The 16,413-nt window shown below is 35.1% G+C and overlaps 1 protein-coding gene across 3 annotated transcripts in view; it reads right to left on the reverse strand.

The window, feature by feature from the left end:
- The window catches only part of TTBK2 (tau tubulin kinase 2), a 76,683-nt gene that overhangs the window by 22,711 nt on the left and 37,559 nt on the right, over positions 1-16,413 (reverse strand). For all 3 annotated transcript variants that reach the window (XM_054275254.1, XM_054275252.1, XM_054275253.1), the window contains exons 7-11: positions 7,382-7,447; positions 6,724-6,816; positions 5,628-5,753; positions 2,542-2,699; positions 1,381-1,597 (exon numbers count right to left, since the gene is read on the reverse strand). In XM_054275254.1, the coding sequence (XP_054131229.1) occupies positions 1,381-1,597; positions 2,542-2,699; positions 5,628-5,753; positions 6,724-6,816; positions 7,382-7,447 (660 nt within the window). The remainder of the gene's footprint in view (positions 1-1,380; positions 1,598-2,541; positions 2,700-5,627; positions 5,754-6,723; positions 6,817-7,381; positions 7,448-16,413) is intronic.

Raw genomic sequence — 16,413 nt, forward strand, 5'->3', positions numbered from 1 at the left:
TAACTCACTAGGACAGGCAAAACAAGAGGAAGACAAGGTACTACATGGGAAATACCCGCCAAGGTTTTAGACTGTGAAAAGCCAATTTGTGTTTGGAATGGTCCCTAAGTTCATGCCATAGTTAAGTTATGAGTTTAGATATACTCTTCAGCACACATCTATAGCTGACAAAATACTGGCAATATATTGGTTCTGGGTAAGTCTGAGAATAGGAGTATCAAAGACACAGTAATACAGTTACATTTACTCTGATACTTCAAACCCATCTCTGAAATTTTCTTCAGTAAAAGTCTGAAACCTAGCATTTGTAGCATCTTTGGTCTGCTTCACAGTCAAGTGCTCTTATTAAAGAGAAGCTAGCTTTCAGGCTGTCTTTTTGATTCTCTGGAGCATATAACACTGTTACACACTAAATCTACTAAATATTTCTGTGACTTTAACCTATGTTTTAACCCAGCTGCATTCTACCTTAATAATGACTGAACATGATTTAGAATAATAACTGAATATGATTTAGAGCTGGGAAATCATGATCATCCTTGGTTTCTACTGGTGTAACAGAAAGTACCTTTGTTTGAACTAGAACAATCTCCTTTCTCTCTCTTTGGTAAAAACAAACAAACAAGCAAGCACATTTGAAAGCAGGCACCATGCCTTGGTCTTTCCCACAATACATTTGTTTTCCTAGCAAATAATGAGTAACAGCTTCAAAACTAGACAGCCCACCTAGATAAAGAACATTTTAGTACCAGATCTGTTTTCATGTTAAAAATACTGTTATATCAAGAAAGAGGCAACATATGTCCAAGTATGAAACACAGTGATTGTGAGTAAGGAAGAAAGGGACGAATTCTCAGCAATCACTTTTGAAAATAAAGCAGTATTCTCTTCTAAAGACCAGCCAATGAACCTCTGAATCAGTACAAAGGTATCACATCTTATGGAGACAAAACCACCAAGTGAATTAAATGGATACTGCCATTCACACTGAGGATTTGTTGACTGGAGAACATTAAAATCTTCTTTTGCACATTTAGAATCTAGCTTCTACACATGCAAGATGCAGGAAAATTGCTTTGATTTCACTCAGTGAGCAGGAATGAAGATAATGTCTGAAGAAAACAAATAGGAGTAAACTACAAAGAGTCTCAAATTATCAGCAAGCTATTAATCATAAAGACCTGATGAAGTGACACAAGTCTCAAAAATCTGCCTGCTTTTTTCAGTATATAAAATGTGTTATCTCCAACATAAATAATTTTCTTAGGTCTATCTGGTTAATCAGTATAAGTACAACTGCCTTATTAATTACATCTTATGGGCACTACAAGAACATGAAGCTGTGCAAAGATGGTTTTCACAATGCAGATTTGAAAGTACCTTACAGATCCCCAGTTTTATTTTGTTTCTGTTTGCATCCATTTCTTCCCAAACATCTTTTTCCTGAGGACGCTGATGTCCAGGGGATCCAGGTATTTTCTCTGGTGATACACCAACAGGAATAACATTCTCTCCATCACTGAGCTGTTCATCAGGGAATACTTCATCTGTATTTTCCCGCAGCAAATCTCCTGGGATAGGAGTGGCATTGGCAATTCTACAAAAGCAGTTTAAAAAAAAATCAGAAAATTAAAAATTTTTATACCCTCATGTGTTTACAGAAATTATTTTCTATTTTAAAAGAAAGAAACAAGCAAAAACTTACAAAGAAAATCGCATTTCTGCAGAAAAATAAAACTTGGAAATTATTTAATATAACACCTCCAACTTCCTGGCTTTCACAATTTATTTAATGTAGGTACATAACAAAATGCAAATAAAAAAATACTATCACATAAAAGTTGTTTATTCGAATGTTTGTGAAGCCACTTCTGAGAAAATTTGCTACAGATCATGTTCAGGCTCAACTTCTTTCCTGATTCTTCTCTATGTATTCTTCTATTCAAAAAAATGGCACCTATAAACACTTCTTACGTTCATCCATAAACACCTCCTATATTCTTCAGTCCCCTGAGATGAGTATGGGTGTTATTGAACATCACATCTTGTCCAAATTACTTCATTACAGAATGTCTCATACAGCATATTAAATATTATTTCAAACACAACCAAAATCTACTTCCAAATTTCTTATAAAGATCCAGTCATTTTTCAAACTTATAAAGGAAACTGCAGCTAGAATTTTATTTCAAGATTACAGAAAACAACAGGTTTATTTCCAGGCAGTTAAATTTCCAGGCACTTAAACTCAGGACACATTATTTCATTTCACAAAATACAATTTAGCAAAGGATGGATGAGGAAATTTACATGCAATTTCCTGGAGTACTATTTTTATTGCTATAATTTTAGGACTGCAGTGCTGGTCTTTTAGGACAGTATAAACTGGAACCCTAAAAAGGGAAATATTTCAAATGCTCCCAAACCTCCCTTCCTCTATGCTTTCAAACTCCTGCAGCAAAAACCTGAATTATGGAGGCAATTTCCCTTTGGTAGGAAGCCCCTCTGTGGCTGCCACTGAAGAGACCACACAGTGCATACCCAATTGCAGCCGGCGTAAGCCGAGTGTGCAGCTGAGGGGTGGTTGAAGTTGTTGTTGTTGTCAGAGAGCCATCAGTTCCACTCTTCTCCCAGTCAAAAGGGTCGCTTTCAATAACCCCAAACGTTTTCATGCTGTTGTCAAACACAGACATGAGAAGCTGAAAATAAAGAAAAAAGTCAATAAGCTTGATTTTTGCCAAAGAGAACAAGTAATTAAGAAATATCCTGATATTTATTATCAGGATATTTATTTACTTATCCTGACTATAATACTGAAAACAACATTAAAGAGTTTTTTATATTAAACACTTCTCATTTTCTCAAGATTTTGAGGCCAAAATATACAAAATTACATTTTATTGAAACAGAAGAAAAAAAATCCACGCACATCTGTGTTTTTAAGTGGCATGAGGCAAAGATACACCATAGACTTTAATAGAAAGACAGAAATACACACAGAGAAGCATAACTACATTGCTGCAGAATACCATACAATGGCTCTCTAGCAGAGGAGGAGAAAATACTACATTTGGTAACATCATGAAACCTAGGAAATGAATGAGATGTAGAAAAGGATACTGATCTGCTAATTCATAATACCTTTGTGTATTAAGAACCATAATCATTTACTTCATATAATGCTGACATTTACACTATATAAATGTCTACGTGTTCAACTCCCATTTTATGCTATGAAAAAGCCTTTAGTAAATTTGTGTCCATGACGGAGAAAAAAATGGCATCACTTTCCTCTCTCTGTGAAACAAACTTTGTCTCATTCTAATAGCTGACAGGAAGGCTGTGTCCAATATCATTCTCTTACTCTGTAGCATTTCTAAGGTTTTTTTCCCCTAGAAGCTAAAAATCTGGGGTTTCTTCCAATCCAGGATGCTGAAAATTCTTCCACACTCTCCTTTGCCATACCCTTTGGCAACTTAAAATAGGTGGAAAGTTTGGATCATTTTTCTTGTATAGAGTGGTCTCACCCATGTAATTTTTACTCTCAAGAACCTTCTGTGTGCCACCTGTCCCAGTCATTTTTGTAATCCTACTGAAGAGCACAAAGCCATAGTTCACTCTGTCCCTTATGTACTGTATTTAATTCTTCTCCTCCTCTAAACATTAAGTAGTGTCTCTGAAGTAATTTTTAAAGCCATTCTCTTTTAAATCTTTTCAACAATTTCTGCTATAAGCCAAATGCAAACTCAAATGCTTATTGATATCAGGAGGCTGAGGCACTGTATCCATAAATACTTGAAAAAAATAAACATCTGATATTGCCAAATCAAACATGGCTTCTCGACCTTGGTGATGAACATTTTAGACTACAAACCCTTTGAAGCAAGGATACACATACATTCTTGTTCAGTGCCCACCCAGAAATACAAGGAGTATAGTAGGTAGGAATAACACCACTGCAAACACAAGTTAAGAGAGACCAGAATTTAAAAGAGCATTCTCACTGCTCTAAATAAAACCACCCTGTTCTGCTCTAAAGCACATGAGCAAGACTGTGTTGTAAGGCTCAGGCTGCAGTTACACAACTGCAAATGTTCCATGAATAGCCACAGGATTGTAAATTATTGGGCTTTCTCTATCATGGAAAAACTCTCTCCTGGTATCGTGTCAATTGCCGAGTGCATGCGCAATTAGATACAAACAGACCACAGAAAAGGATTTGCAAAAATATGACTGTCTATATGCTTTATCATTCAGATTCTGCAATGTAAAATGTATTTACCAGTCTATAATCAAGTTTTTCTATGCAACATCAAAATTTCTGCAATAGTACTTTTTACCATAGGAAAAAAAATCTGATACATCTTTATAACTAGGCGCACAAAACATTGAAAATTTTTCCTCATTTAATTGCAAACTATAGGATAAATTTCATGGAAATTTGTAATGGAGAAGAGGAAAAAAAATCAAAGTATTTATTTTTCAGCAATACTGAATATTTTTTGTATTAGTAATAAGGGTTTTTTTTAACAAAAAATTATTTATTTGTTTTGCAAATGTGCAGAATCATATACCAGTAGATTTAGAGAAATCCACTTACAACAGGAAATCAGTTATTCCTTGAGATTTTCAGCTCTTATTCCAATTCTTATATATCTTCTTTGTTCTACCAAGCAAAGTAGACAAGTTGCTCTCATTAAAGTTACAATTCCAGAATTAGTCAGATTTATTTATTCAGTTGAACCAATTACACTTGAACACCATCAGAAACTCATTCCTTCTGATTTCACTAATTTAGGGAGTTGAACACAGGCACAGAGGCAGATAGGTCCTGCAAGTGGGAAGCAGGAATGCATGTTTCTGGGAGCCAGAAGGAAGGCACACAGGGATAGCTTGCCATGGTGTGCAGTTTGATCAGTACAACTTCTCACAGTGTGTGAGGCTGAAAAAAATGTCAAGTCTTTCCCTCCCTGCTTCTCCTGAGCACTCCTCTGCTGCTTTCCACAAACTGGGAAGAAGTTCTACATTTATTTATTCTTTAATCATAGGTCAACACTGAGTGAGTTAAGACACATTCTACAGCATATGCTCTCAGCACATACCACCTTACCACTGAGCAGAGGCTGCCCATTTCAGCAGGCAACACTCTCTTAAACAAAGAAATATGACTGGTCTTCTGTGATCTCTATACACAATACTTCAGGTTTTTTTCCACTCATACCATGACTGTGTGTTGTGCTCTAGCTGTAGGTGTTGAGTTCCAGACTTTGGAAAACTGCCAGAATGACAATCCCTGAAAGAACAATCTGATCAATTAACTTACGGACCACATGCTATAGGCCGTAATAGTAGCATAGCTCCCAACCCTAACAGAACACTGACTGAAAGACAGGTGTCAATTGTTCTTAGAAACTTTAAGGGAAGTCTTAACCTTCCCAAATGGAAAAAAATAACATGTTTGAACCACAGAGTTTCTGTGGCACTAAATGGTCATTAAATTAACTTTGTGGTGCACAAACCATAATAACTATCAAGACTACACAATGAAATCAAAGTAAATTGAAGATGAAACAGCATAAAATTCTCTTCTTTATAAAACAGAAAGACAAATTAGTACAAGTGTTTACCTGGTAATCAGGCTTTGTGAAGTAATCCAAATTAGAAATGTGATCCAGAAAAACGTTGAATTCTTGAGGAAGATGTTTCAACATAAGTCTGTGTTCATACCTTTCTTTAATGGAGCCCACTTGCTCCTAGGAGTGAGTAACACAACAAACATTGGCACATCTTCCTTCTCTGTTACAACATACTCACATTCTCTGTTACAGCCATTAAACACACCACTAGCCAGAGACAGGTCACTACATTACACTAAATGGTAGTCAGAAAGGCCATTCTACAGCTGATACCAAGACAGGAGATTCTATAGGCCTCAGTACACTTGCAAAATAATGTACAAACTCCAAATTTAATATGAAAAGCCATTTAGTTTTCTACTGTGTTTTTGTTGTCTGTGTTTGAATGCTGTCTGATACGAAGAACTGTCACTAAACACTCCAACCCTTTCTAACAGTATGTTTTAAAGGTTTAAATGTGTTCTTGTATCATGTCAAGCTCAGTCACTTTTTAGTGTATATTCAGTCATGTAAGATGCACAAATCCAAACCAAAAAGAAGATGCTACCTATACACCACACTGTTATCTACCAATACACAAACCACATCAGAGAGTAACCTGGTTTCAATATGATTTCAAAAGAAGCTGCAAGAAGCAATAATTAGATATTGTTTCTTTGCATACTTCACCTATGACATATGATTAAAGCACTACCGCATATTGCCCAATCCACTTTCGTTCACGATCAAATAAGAAATACCTATTTAACAAATAATCAAAACAGGTTAGACATTTTAAGCGTGCAATAGCTGAAATAAAGTACTCAAGTGGTAACAGGAATAATGAAGTAAGTGGCAAATATACACTTACTTCTGCCCTTCACAATAATTTCAATCTAGAAGTATAACCTCCTTTCTTCCTAGAACACTTAGTAAAATTTGATTGCTTTTTATACCATGACATTAGCCACAAGAACTAAAACTAGAAAAAACCGGAAAATGTAATGTTAAAATTATTTAATGATTCTAAGAGGAATCTTTATCACAGCATTTCCCTGGAATCCAGAAGTAAACCTTCCTTTTGCTCTGGTTTCACCTTCAGCTTTACCTTATCTTTTATTTTTCTCCAAGGTAGCTGCCCAACCACAAATTCCACCAACATGTAGAAGAGAGACCAGAGGTCATCATGCCGACCCATTTCCTGTAAAAGGAAGTATTATTTTAAAGCATATTACAAATACCTAAACAAATGGGAAGATAAGTTCTTTACTGCTCGAAACTTCAATTATTATATAAAATTTAATATAACCTATGCTGCAAAACAAGTTCATTAAATCCAGTGGCTATTTTAAGGAGAAACATACAAGTAAATTTCCACAGAAGACAGAGAGAAATACAATAAAAGTTGAAGTGTGTTAAAATAACAGGGCAAATCTCTGTTTATTCAGATTTCTTTAGAGTATGATGTTAATACAATATACTGGGCATTATGTACCTCATAAAACTCAGTAGCTTCACTTTTTTAACTTAATAACTTGCAATACAATTGAACACCAAAGATAAGTATTAGAATCACTATTATTCATACAAGAACTTTTTTATCCTCAACTACTGTAAATTACATTATCCTTTCACAAAATGTATAGCTGTTAATTTCTACATAATAAAAGCACAGATAAGAATACAAAAAAGGAAATTAATAGTAGCTGTATTACTGACTGCTTCTAGCTGCTTGAGACTGTTTAGGTCCAGATTGTGATACTCACTCTGTTTCTATGCGCGTTGATTGATGCGTATCGTACTGTTCCTCGAAAACCAGCAACAGCTCGTGGCTGCCAGAGAACAGGAAAGAGACTCATTGTCAGAAATAAACCCTCTGACTACTGAACTTGGCATCTACAAAGTGAGTACAGAGCCACAACATATCTCGTTTGAGATTTTATTTCGGTTTACTGTGCTGCTACAAGTTCTCAGTGGAAATTCAAGTGGGCACTAACTGGCTGACCAATAAATAGCAAAGGCTGCATTAGAGACACCAATTTAAAATATTTATTTCTTTCACTTTCTGAAAACCAGCATTTCTTCCCTGACACTCTAGAGATCACGTGATCTTAAGTCAATTGATGTTTTATAATCAGAGAATGTATTTTCCCTTCCTTTTTTTTATTCAAACATATTACAGAAAGAATTATATAATTTATGACAGTCACAATTAGTAGATATTTAATTTTTTTCAATCAAACTGTGATATTATTACTTTGCCTAAGATATCCAGATATCCGATCAATGCTACCCCCTTAATTAATCATTATATATAGACAAAACTGCCAGGACTATTAAATTGGCTTTCTTTTATGCAGTCTTATCTTCCCAATAAACAGTTCTTTTTGTTTCCTCTAACAATGAGCATAAGAAGCTTGAATTATTTACCTCACCTCTGACTTGTACTTAGAGAGGTAATGGTGATATGTCTGGTCTCCCAAGACTCACGGCAATTCTTTATTTTTTTTTAATTTGCATAATACATTGAAAAGCCTGGTTTGATATACACACAAAGACAACCATGATATATAATTGATACCTTATTAAGATAAAACATTTCCACCTCTCTCTACCTATATATATGTATATCTTTTTCTTATCCACCAACAAATGCTATACAGAGGTATCATTTAAATAAATCAAGGGCTGCCGTTACCATCAATAAATCTAATTATTGAATCCAGCAGGATTACACAGCAACATCTTTTAAAAATGATTCAACAGCCCATATAATCAATATCTGCTAGAGTAGTGCAATGAGAGCTGAACCAATGTTAGTTAAGGGAGAGAATATTTTATAGGATGTTCTTAACAAGAAGAGGAACTCAGATAATATTCCACAGATCTTAGACTTTGCATGTCATCATACAATTTAAATGGTACTCAGATCACATTTCATGTTCAAGCAGGACAGATTCAACTGTCTGTCTGCCTCATTTTTAATTCTACATCATATTCCACACTGAACATTACCCCTGAAACATTACACTGTAGTTGCAGAAATTTCACAGTACCATGCAATTAGAAAAAGAACAGCTCAAAATGCTTTGGAACTGCTAAATTTAGGCAGAAACATTTTTTTTAAAAAGCACCTAAATCTCCTTAGTAGTTCTGCAGGTTGGTAAATCATCAAACTAAAGGTAATATAGCATCACTGCCAAGACAATGAAAATACAGATAAATTTCAAAAAATATGTAGTTTAATGAATAGTATTTTCTCAGGAGGGCACTGAGAGCTTAAGTTTAAAATAGTTGCAAATACAAATTCCATAAATCTCAAAAGCATATAGTTTCAGAAGTGAAATCAAATGTTTGCTGTCTTTTGCCTCTGGCATGAATGTTAAAAAGGAAGGACTATATCCAGTTTTACTTAGTTAAATATTTCTGTTCTTCTGAGAATAATGGAAAATATGAAACCGAGGATGAAATGCCACTTTCATTTCTAGCATCACAACTTCAATTTCTACTTGATAACTAAGACAAAAATGCTTCAGTTGCTGGAGAAATCAAGAAAAAAGACTACGAAATTTCATATGATAACTAAGTTATCCCACTCAGTTTACAAAAACTAAAAATCTGACCTATTCCACTTCTGTCCTGGGGAAGAAATGTCCATATGAGGAAATTCATTGTGTACCAATTCAAATGTTTTTGAATGTTAAAGTCACAGCCATCCTTATCTGCCCTAACATGATTTCAATTATCTGAGAATGACCTGGATGGGAAGGAAAAAAAAAAAAAAAGAATGAATACTGTTTCTATCTATGAGCTTATCATGAAGTAAATTCTGAATTCTTTATTCCAGCAAGGGCATCTAAAACCTTTCACTGTCTCTTGCCTTAAAGTATCATTTCTATAATCAGAAGTAAAAGCATATGTCACTCTGTTCTATTTCAAGATGCAATAAAATACCGTTAGTAATGCAGCTGGTCGCTTTTCAATAGCAGTATTACAATGCCACACAACAATAATAAAATAATTCTATCATGTCTTTCTTGACATGAGTGATGTTCTGTAGGTCAAATCAAGTTTGCCCAATTCAGAACAGAACTTACAGACTTCTGAGCATTTGCATAACTTCTGGAACTGTTTCAGAAATTTTCATGCATCTCACAACATCTCATGTAGCCAAAGAAAAATACTAAATCCTTCAAATTTAAGTTAAAAAAATTTTTTTGAAGATACATGAAGATGAATTAAGCTTATCCAGAGACTACAATGAATTTTTCTACTTATAAAGGTACTTTTTAAATGTAACATCAGTTTTCTTTGGAGATGTCACTGCCCTGGAAACACTTGGCAAGGTCTCAGATAATCTGCATGCAGGAAATTAGCAGTTCCTAGCAAAGTGAGCTATTTCCACTAAGCACACAGCTTTCAGACTCCTGGGAGACAGTATGCTTACAAACCTATGAATGTTGCTTTTTTGGAGTGGCTGTGGAGGAGGAAAATCACTCTCCTTAGCTCAGTTCAGTGTCTCTAGATAAATGCTCTGGGTTTATTGCTCGAGGCAATATTGGAAAGGTTACACAGAACAAAAAAGTTAATTTATTACCGCAGTCTCAGAAACCAGAAAATCAACATGAAAAAAAAATACTGGTTCTTTACATTATATCTGAGACACACCATGGTTCTCCCAGTCAATCAGGCCATGACTGAGTATTCCCAAGTGTCTAGGTTTTGCACTGAGAAGTCAGCAGTGCTGCCTCTAGAGTAGGGTTCAAAAGCCATAGGGGATGGGTAGAGAAGCAGCCAGCTACATTATCCCTATTTTCCTTTGCTAAAGGTAGACTTCTCCTTTTTTATATTTTCCCTCAAAAAAGATAATTTCTTAGTTCAAATTCCATCAGAAATCTATTTCCTTGATTGGAACTACATACAGTTTCAATTCTTTGAAACCTTTCTTCATAGCTTCAACAATTCATATTCCAATCCTCCCCTTTTTGAACATATAGACTTTGCAGTCTAATGTAATGCCTAGCACATGTTAGCACCAGTTTAGAACAAGTGAAAATTTCAGGGATCACTTGAGTAAGGAAAGATCAAGCAGCTGAAATACAATTGCCATTACAATATATTATAGTTCTCAATTGATTTTCACTGCATATAAGCTCTTCAAACCCACACTTTCAGCTCTATCTTAAAATCCACATCAGACACTAATAATTGAGTACATGGACTTAGAACTTTTCATCAACCCATCTCCTGCTAGTTGTTGGTATGACACATCACTTGGCCTCAGATATACCTAAACAAATATTGGGATTTCCAAAAACTCACTGCAGCTGTCTGATCCTATGCTACCTAGTTCCAGCAGAACTGGAACTGCTGGAGTATCAAGGTACCTGAGTATCAAGGTAAGTTAAGAACTAACAATACAATTAAATTTCACTATTTTGAGTTCTAATAAATATGTGACAAATGAAAATTTATCTCCTACTGCATCTGCAATAAAGAGCAACACCATCTCTAAGACAGCAGTATTTGATACACAAAATATCTCCTGAGCTACTCAGTTTTCAGTCTGGAGTACTCAGCCAAAATTATGCATGAGCTAAAGACTACAGTCATTCCACAGCTGATTTATGAGCAGACAAAAAATCTGGTGGGCTGAAGAGGGTAACAACCTACTAATGTCTGTCACAAACCTAAACTTACTGCAGTGAAAAATCACACAGGATAAATCTGCCACATGTATGTTTGCTTTGCTCCCTGGAATCTTCTTCTTTCTCTTATTCCAGGAACTGAAGCAGAGATTACTGTAAGAAGAATACTATCTATATAAACCAGCTATGCACTGGCAAATAATTTCCCCACAGAGCAGAATATTGTTTTATTTATCTCTGTAAGCAAAATTTTTACAGTTGTTCTGCACTTAGCTGATTGGAGAATGGAGACCTTACTTTTTTTATGTTTTGTAGTTATTTTTTATGTTTTGTACATATCTAATTTATTATTTATAATGATAATATCATATATTAAATAGTTGCATAAATCCAGAAGAAGACTGTTTGAGTAGTAGGCTTATTTAAGCCATGGATGGAAAGCAAAAAGTCTCAAGGAAGCTAATGTACAAACATGTACCTTCTTTCCAATTCTCTTCCCTATCCCACAGGGGCAGGAAGGGGGTGGGGGAAATGAGCAAGAAGCTGTGTGGTACTTGGTAGCCAGCTGAGATTAAACTATAAAAATAAAATAACACATTTTCCTCCTTTTAAATGATTCAAAGTATTTTTTCATAACTCAGCAGAGAATTTAGCCCATAACTCAGAAAGAACTGGAAACCAGAGTTTCTGGTTTGATTTTCATTTGCTTCTATTTTCACCAGAAAACAAATTTTACTGGACCAAACCATCTGTCTTTCCACCACAATAGCTTTTAATTTCAAACAAATAGGACAGCTCTCAAAGACTTTCAGTTCCTGCAAATTTAATGAAAATTGGTGATTAAAGACAGAACCCAAATTAGTACACTGACACAGAGACAGACAGTTAAAATTCAATTAAAATGGCTCACATCCATCTTAAGAGACACCAATCAGCTGGTCAACCAGCATTAGTTTTAGATGGCATGTAAATACAAGCCCAGTCCCAAAGGTGCAACTAGGTAGTAATCAGAAAGGTAAGCTCTAGCATGAAGCTGAAAATACTAAGAAATTTGGAGGGTATAAGGGAAGCAGTGCACAAAAGAATAGAAAAACTGTAAGTTTCATCATTCATAGAATAATTTCTTTCAAAACTAAGATCAAATATCACTAGAAAAATTATTTCTTTTCTTTGTTCTTTTTTTAAGGCTGATACAGCCCATTCCCCTGAGCATCTATTAGCTATACAGAAAATAAAAGAACTGCTGCATCAGAATATAGAACAGCTATAAGCACCTTTCAGAATGTCAAATTTAAATTTCTATAGTTAAATTGTTTAATGATTGTTTGGATATGATACCAGTGTTCTGCACACAACAGAAAAGGAGGAAAAAAATAAACAATATACCCTAACAAAGTATTCTCTCATCATAATTTTTCATATCTCAGCTATTAATCAAACTGTTTGTTCAGGCAGGATATCATGTATTTATTTTTTGCCCCAAAACCCTAAACTACAGGTCATAAAGAATCTTCCTCTCAAATATAACCACACTCGTTTTCCTTAAGTTTTTGTTTAACTATTTAATTCCAAGATTATTCCACTGAGGTGTTACAAAACAATGTCACATGACATGAAATTTGTATATCCATTCGGCTTTTGTCACCAAGTCAATTGATAATGCTCTTTTTTTCATCTTTTGCATTAATTCACTACGTGCATTTTTCACCTTGTATTACCACACACAAGACACCAGCTGTCTGTCTCGGTAACACTGATTTACTTCATTACTTTGTCAGTAATACAACCAAACTTGCAAGGATCACCTTCAGTGGATGCTGAAAATGCTTCTTATATATACTACTACATATCCACTGTATATACATATATAGCTACTATATATACACTATAAGCTTGTGCCCTTACTAATCTCCTTCTATGTCCTTGAATGAGGTTTTAGCACACAATAATTAATGTTACACTGGCAGGTGTAACACTGCTGTATCATTATCGCTGTACAGGCCTGTCACTGGTAGGTGTTATGACAGCTACGCATTACTTTAAAAACGTTTGAAACCAAACAGTCTAACAATTACTTTAATCTCTGTCATAATTCTTTCAACTCATGCATACCACTTATAAATCGACATTAATCAAATAAATACAAATATGTACACATTAAAATTATTTAATTTTTTTTGTTTATGATTTCTTGCTCATTCTATGCCTTTCTGCTGATTTATCGAGAGTTCAGTACAAATGTAATACGTATTTTTAATGCTTTACAATCCCAGCTGTTGCATCTTCACATGAAGTGCTGAAGAGAAGTAGAAAAGGCTATTAGAAAGCTGCTCTCAAAATACATGGTTAAGATACCTGTCCTATGTCTGCAGAAAGTTGGTAACAATGAAAAATTTGACATAGTTTTACTTTGTTAGGAAGAAATTCTTTTCTCAGAGGGTGGTGAAGCACTGGAACTGGTTGTCCAGAGAGGCTGTAGATGCCCCATCACTGGAAGTGTTCAAGGCCAGGTTGGGTACGCCTTGAGTAACCCGGTCTGGGCAAGGGAGTGGGAACCAGGTGACCTTTAAGGTCCCTTTCCACCCAAACCATTGTACAATTCTATGTGTTCACTGCTTCTTCTCATTACTTTATGCCTTTGTTAAACAAACAGTGAAGAAACTAATAAAAAAAATTATTTTGGGATTGCCCAGTTACAGACATTTGATCCTGGGAACTAATGTCAAATTTCAGCACACACGTCTTTGTTTCGTAAGCATTGGTGCAGAGGTGTCCAATACATCACGCATAGCTTCCATGCAGCTGAGGAGGAAAAAGTAACTTTTTGTCACTATCTTATTCCAAACAATTATGTTGCAAGCTAATGGTGTATTCACTTTAAGAGACAACTTATAAAAAGTCCCCTTTGAGTATATCAATGTGTATCAAAGTATATCAATGTGTAAAAGCCTCAGTGAACTATTACACAGAAACTTATTACCACATGTTTTTCAAAAAGCTCTGAGGAAAATGAAAAATATTTCAAGAGGAAAAATAAATACTCTGTTCCTTGTTTAGGTGTACACATGTAATCCTCAGCTAATCATATCCCTCTGTAACGTACTGTTCAGCACTGAGAGAGGCCATTACTGAGAAGAGCTAACATAAGGTAAATGCCAGCGACAAAATGCTTCTCAACAGGATGAAAGAGCGACTGAACAGTGCATTTAACAAAATGACATGCACCATTACCCTGCAGCACAGCGCTTTCAACAGTTTTGGTCAGGTATGGAAGAGAGGCCTCTTTAGAACAGTGGACATATTTGAGCTAATTATTTTTTTTAGTCATGATACGGTGCCCTAAGATAGCAAAGAGCTCCCTGGAACTCTCCTGTACTATTTAATTATTTTCCATGAAATCTGCTGCCATTTAATACTGTACTCATAAACATATCCTAGTTGTCCTTGGACTTTGCTTTAACCTGTGTCACTCAAAACAGAGGTGAGTCAAGGAACTGCTAAAGAAAGTCTACATCTACTACTACATCTTAGTGTTCTTTAACTAACACCAAAACCAGATCAATTTCACAATTTTCTTCAGATTGAGGTGCTTCCAATCATTTAAATTTAATGGGTGGTCTCATTTTATTCCAAATTTTATTAGGAATGCCATCAGTAACTATTCTTGAACAACTTAGTATACAGATTTTTATTTATAATAAATTCACTCAGTCAAGGGATTATTCAGTAGTTACCAGCATAAATTCTAAATCATGAAGAGCACTGGGGTAAACAAAAAAACCTGCACCAGTTTAAGTCAACACTATCTGTGGACCACTTCTAAGTCTTATTACTTAAAGTTGTATCAATGTTTGCTATAACCGCATTTACTTAAAAAGGAGATTGAGAACTTTAAGCTGTCCATGGGTCCAAAGTTTTCAAAGAAGACAAAAGACTTGCAGTGACCATTTTGTTTACAATAGCCTAGCTTCACCATTGCCTCCTTTAGTTCTCAAAACTATCCCACTCCTTTTCCCTCATCATAAAAAGCATTTAATGGATATAGCTTCCACTATTTCAGCATCATAAAAACAATGTTCTCTTCCAAATACAGAAATGAACAATCTGCAATTCTTCTGCCAAGATGAGAGGAGGTAGGGCAGAACAACATGGAAGTATTCTCTAGACTTCCTCAGCAATCAAGATAATCCAGAATCTTACTAGAAGAAGCCTCCATGCAATTCAAATGCATAACCATTCCCAAATTTTCACAAGTAAAAAACCAAATGAAAATTCCTTATGTCCCTGTATGTAATTGAAGTACAGTAGACTTCCAAAGCTTTCAAAATGGATATAACACTCTGCTTTTTTATCTACCAATACATTTTTGTGAAGTATTCTGTGGAGGATTGTTTGGGGTTGCTTATTTGCTTATTGGGTGTGTGTTCCATCATTTTATTGGTTCTTTGTTTTGGTTTTGTGTTTGCTTTTTTTTTAAAGTATTCAGCTTCTTATACTACATTTCTAGGACACCATCTGTACGTTAAAGTGAAACTTGAAGATAAAACCCCATTTGCTGGAAAATCCTCAGAACCTGAGGGCACTGATGAAAGGCAAGCAGCATTTAGCTGATTTGTACAGAAACACCTGATATGGAATAACACGCATTGTTTGATGTGAACAGCTTTGTAACTGCTTCCCTAGACAATAAAAAATCTAGACATTTGCATTCACAACTGCTTTCACAGCATTTTTAAGGGTCAGACTGTACAGCAGCTGGTGCATCTCCTACTTTAGCAGAAGTCAAAGACAATTTTTGTCACTGACAGGTCACCAGTAAAGAGCATGTGTAGTGCCTCAGAAAATTTTGGTGGATACTCTGTTGCCTTTGGATTTGAATATTTCTGTTAATGTTCAGAGTAATTAAGTACAGTAAAATACTTCAAATCTACTTAATGTTAAAAATAATGCAATTTTGATTTTTTTACTTGTTTTCAAATAAATATAGGAAAATTTAGACACTTGAAATTAAGGTCATGCTGTATATATGACAATGAGATCTCTGATGAAGCTCTTCATTTTATTCAAGTAACCACTGAAGAACAACCTAAAATGTAGTCACAGGGAAGAGCAGGAGATAGGTGGGGAGATGGGGGGATGCAGTCATAGGG

This window comes from Melozone crissalis, unplaced genomic scaffold, assembly GCF_028551555.1.
Source record: "Melozone crissalis strain CALT ecotype California unplaced genomic scaffold, PUWL_Pcris_2 ptg000018l_1, whole genome shotgun sequence".
Lineage (NCBI taxonomy): Eukaryota > Metazoa > Chordata > Aves > Passeriformes > Passerellidae > Melozone > Melozone crissalis.